Raw genomic sequence first — 2,233 nt, 5'->3', positions numbered from 1 at the left:
TCCTCCATGAGATGACCCAGCAGACCTTCAACCTCTTCAGCACAAATGACTCATCTGAGGCTTGGAACAAGACCCTCCTGGACCAGTTCCACACTTGCCTCCATCAGCAGCTGAATGAGCTGGAAGCCTGTCTGATGGAAGAAGGAGTGGAAGAGACTGCCCTCATGCACCAGAACTCCACACTGACCATGAGGAGCTACTTCCAAAGAATCACTCTCTATCTGAAAGAGAAGAAATACAGCCCTTGTGCCTGGGAGGTGGTCAGAGCAGAAATCCTGAGATTGTTTTCTTCAACAACAAGCTTGCAAGAAAGATTAAAGAGAGTTGAATGAGAGTGGTCCAACATAGTAACCATTCTCATCGACTCTGACACTATCTCACATTTTCCTGAATTCTGCCAATCCAAAGACTTTCATTTCTGCTATAAACATGATAATTATTGAATCTAATCTGTCATATATTTTCAGCAATATTAAGCAACACATTTTCCATCTCCATGGGCACTTGTTGCTTCCAGGTGCCTATACTGTTGTGTTTATTTATTGTCAACTTTAATATTTATTTATTTATGTATATGGGAGGCTTAAATTTTTTGTTCATACAATTTTCTGTACGCCTTTACCCTGTCAATGAAATATGTCCTTTATATATAGTAATTTTATTATTTTGCTTTGTTCATTAAAGTTTTACTATGGAAGACTTCTGGTATTTATTTATTCTTCAAAATGACACTCCAACCTTTATTGTGCCAACTGTCTAAAGAACAGCTGTTATAACTCTTTTGCCCAAAATTTTCATACTCAGGATATAAGTACAAATTGATTTAATCTAAGCCACCTAATCTGTTGCCTTTGGGAAATACACTTCTTGCTATCTTGTATCTTTGATCTTTATAGGAAAAGAAACCTGAAAACAATAATTACACTAAACCAATATAAAGTCATTAAATGTTACACTGAGAAGAAAAAACCAAACACATTCTCTCAGTAGAAGATAGACTGAATCATGTGAGCATATCAAAATCAATGCAGAGATACTCTCTATAAATTGGCAAATTCATTGCCAGTAGGATACTTGACTTTGCATTTTCAAGAATACAAGGCCCAGAGTCTCATGACTGGCAACTGAAAGCCCAAAATGGAGGTGGTCATGTGGAGAGAATGTGCAGAGGGAAAGAAAGACTTCACCTTGACTCCTGAGGGCCTTCCAACTTCAAATGGACAGGAGAGAAGAGCTCTTATGGAAGCAAAAATAATCAAGTGGTGAAAAGAAGAAAATGTTCACATCTGGATGACCATTTATCAGTTAGTGAAGTTAAAAACTATTTTCTCCTATGAGGTAAAATTAGAAGTTAAGCATACCAAAACTCAATATTAAGAAAAGTTGAAAATTTTTCAACTTCTTAAAAAATTATTTATTTATTTTTATTGTTTGGGATTCATTGAGGGTACAAAGAACTAGGCAACACTGATTGCATTTGTTAAAGTCCCTCTTATAATTGAGTCCTGCCCCCAAGGGGTGTGCCATACACTGTGAGCCCCCACTCCCCTCCCTCCTCTCTTTTCCCCACTTGCTTATTCCCCTGCTCCCCAACTTGTATTAGCTCATCCACTGCCTTCATATTAGAATAGAGTACATTGGATCAAATAGGAGGCCTAATTTCAGTTATAAAATGTTTTAAATGAATTTTAAGTATATCATTGTGTTCTGAAGTCCCCAGTCTCTGGCCTGGAGACCAACCAGTACCAGTCCTGTTAGGAACTGGTCTGCACAGCAGGAGCTGAGGTGTTGGCAGGCAAGCAAGTGAAGCTTCATCTGTATTTATAGCTGCTCCCCATTGCTAGTATCATTGAGCTCTCCCTCCTGTCACATCAGCAGTGGCATTACATTCTTACAGGAGCACAAACCCTACTGTAAACTGCACATAAGAGGGATCTAGTTTGTGTGCTCTTTAAGAAAATCTAATGTCCTCCCCTGGTCCATGGAAAAATTGTCTTCCATGAAACCAGTCCCTGGTGCCCTGGTGGGGACTACTGATTACATTGGTATTATTATTATGTGTTTGTAATTTTTAATTCAATACACTGCAACTTATGTAGGTTAAGAAAGGGAATTAAAATTCACTTTGTAAATTTATTTATAAGGTTAAGTTAAATGTCAGGTTAAGTTATTTTTTCTTATTTATTTGTTTATTTTTGAGGCAGAGGCTCAGTCTGTCACCCAGTGCTGGAGT

At 37.9% G+C, this 2,233-nt stretch overlaps 1 protein-coding gene across 1 annotated transcript in view; it reads left to right on the top strand.

The window, feature by feature from the left end:
• LOC100945309 (interferon alpha-5-like) overlaps positions 1-332 on the top strand; it is a 10,041-nt gene extending 9,709 nt beyond the window's left edge. Inside the window, exon 2 of the mRNA XM_023508480.1 lies at positions 60-332. Coding sequence (XP_023364248.1) covers positions 60-332 — 273 coding nt within the window. The remainder of the gene's footprint in view (positions 1-59) is intronic.
• Positions 333-2,233: the final 1,901 nt, after the last annotated feature.

Source organism: Otolemur garnettii, unplaced genomic scaffold (assembly GCF_000181295.1).
Source record: "Otolemur garnettii isolate 467f Iridium unplaced genomic scaffold, OtoGar3 scaffold00006, whole genome shotgun sequence".
Classification (NCBI taxonomy): domain Eukaryota; kingdom Metazoa; phylum Chordata; class Mammalia; order Primates; family Galagidae; genus Otolemur; species Otolemur garnettii.
The sequence above is the reverse complement of the archived record's forward strand: the minus strand, read 5'-3'. Positions and strand labels throughout refer to the sequence as shown.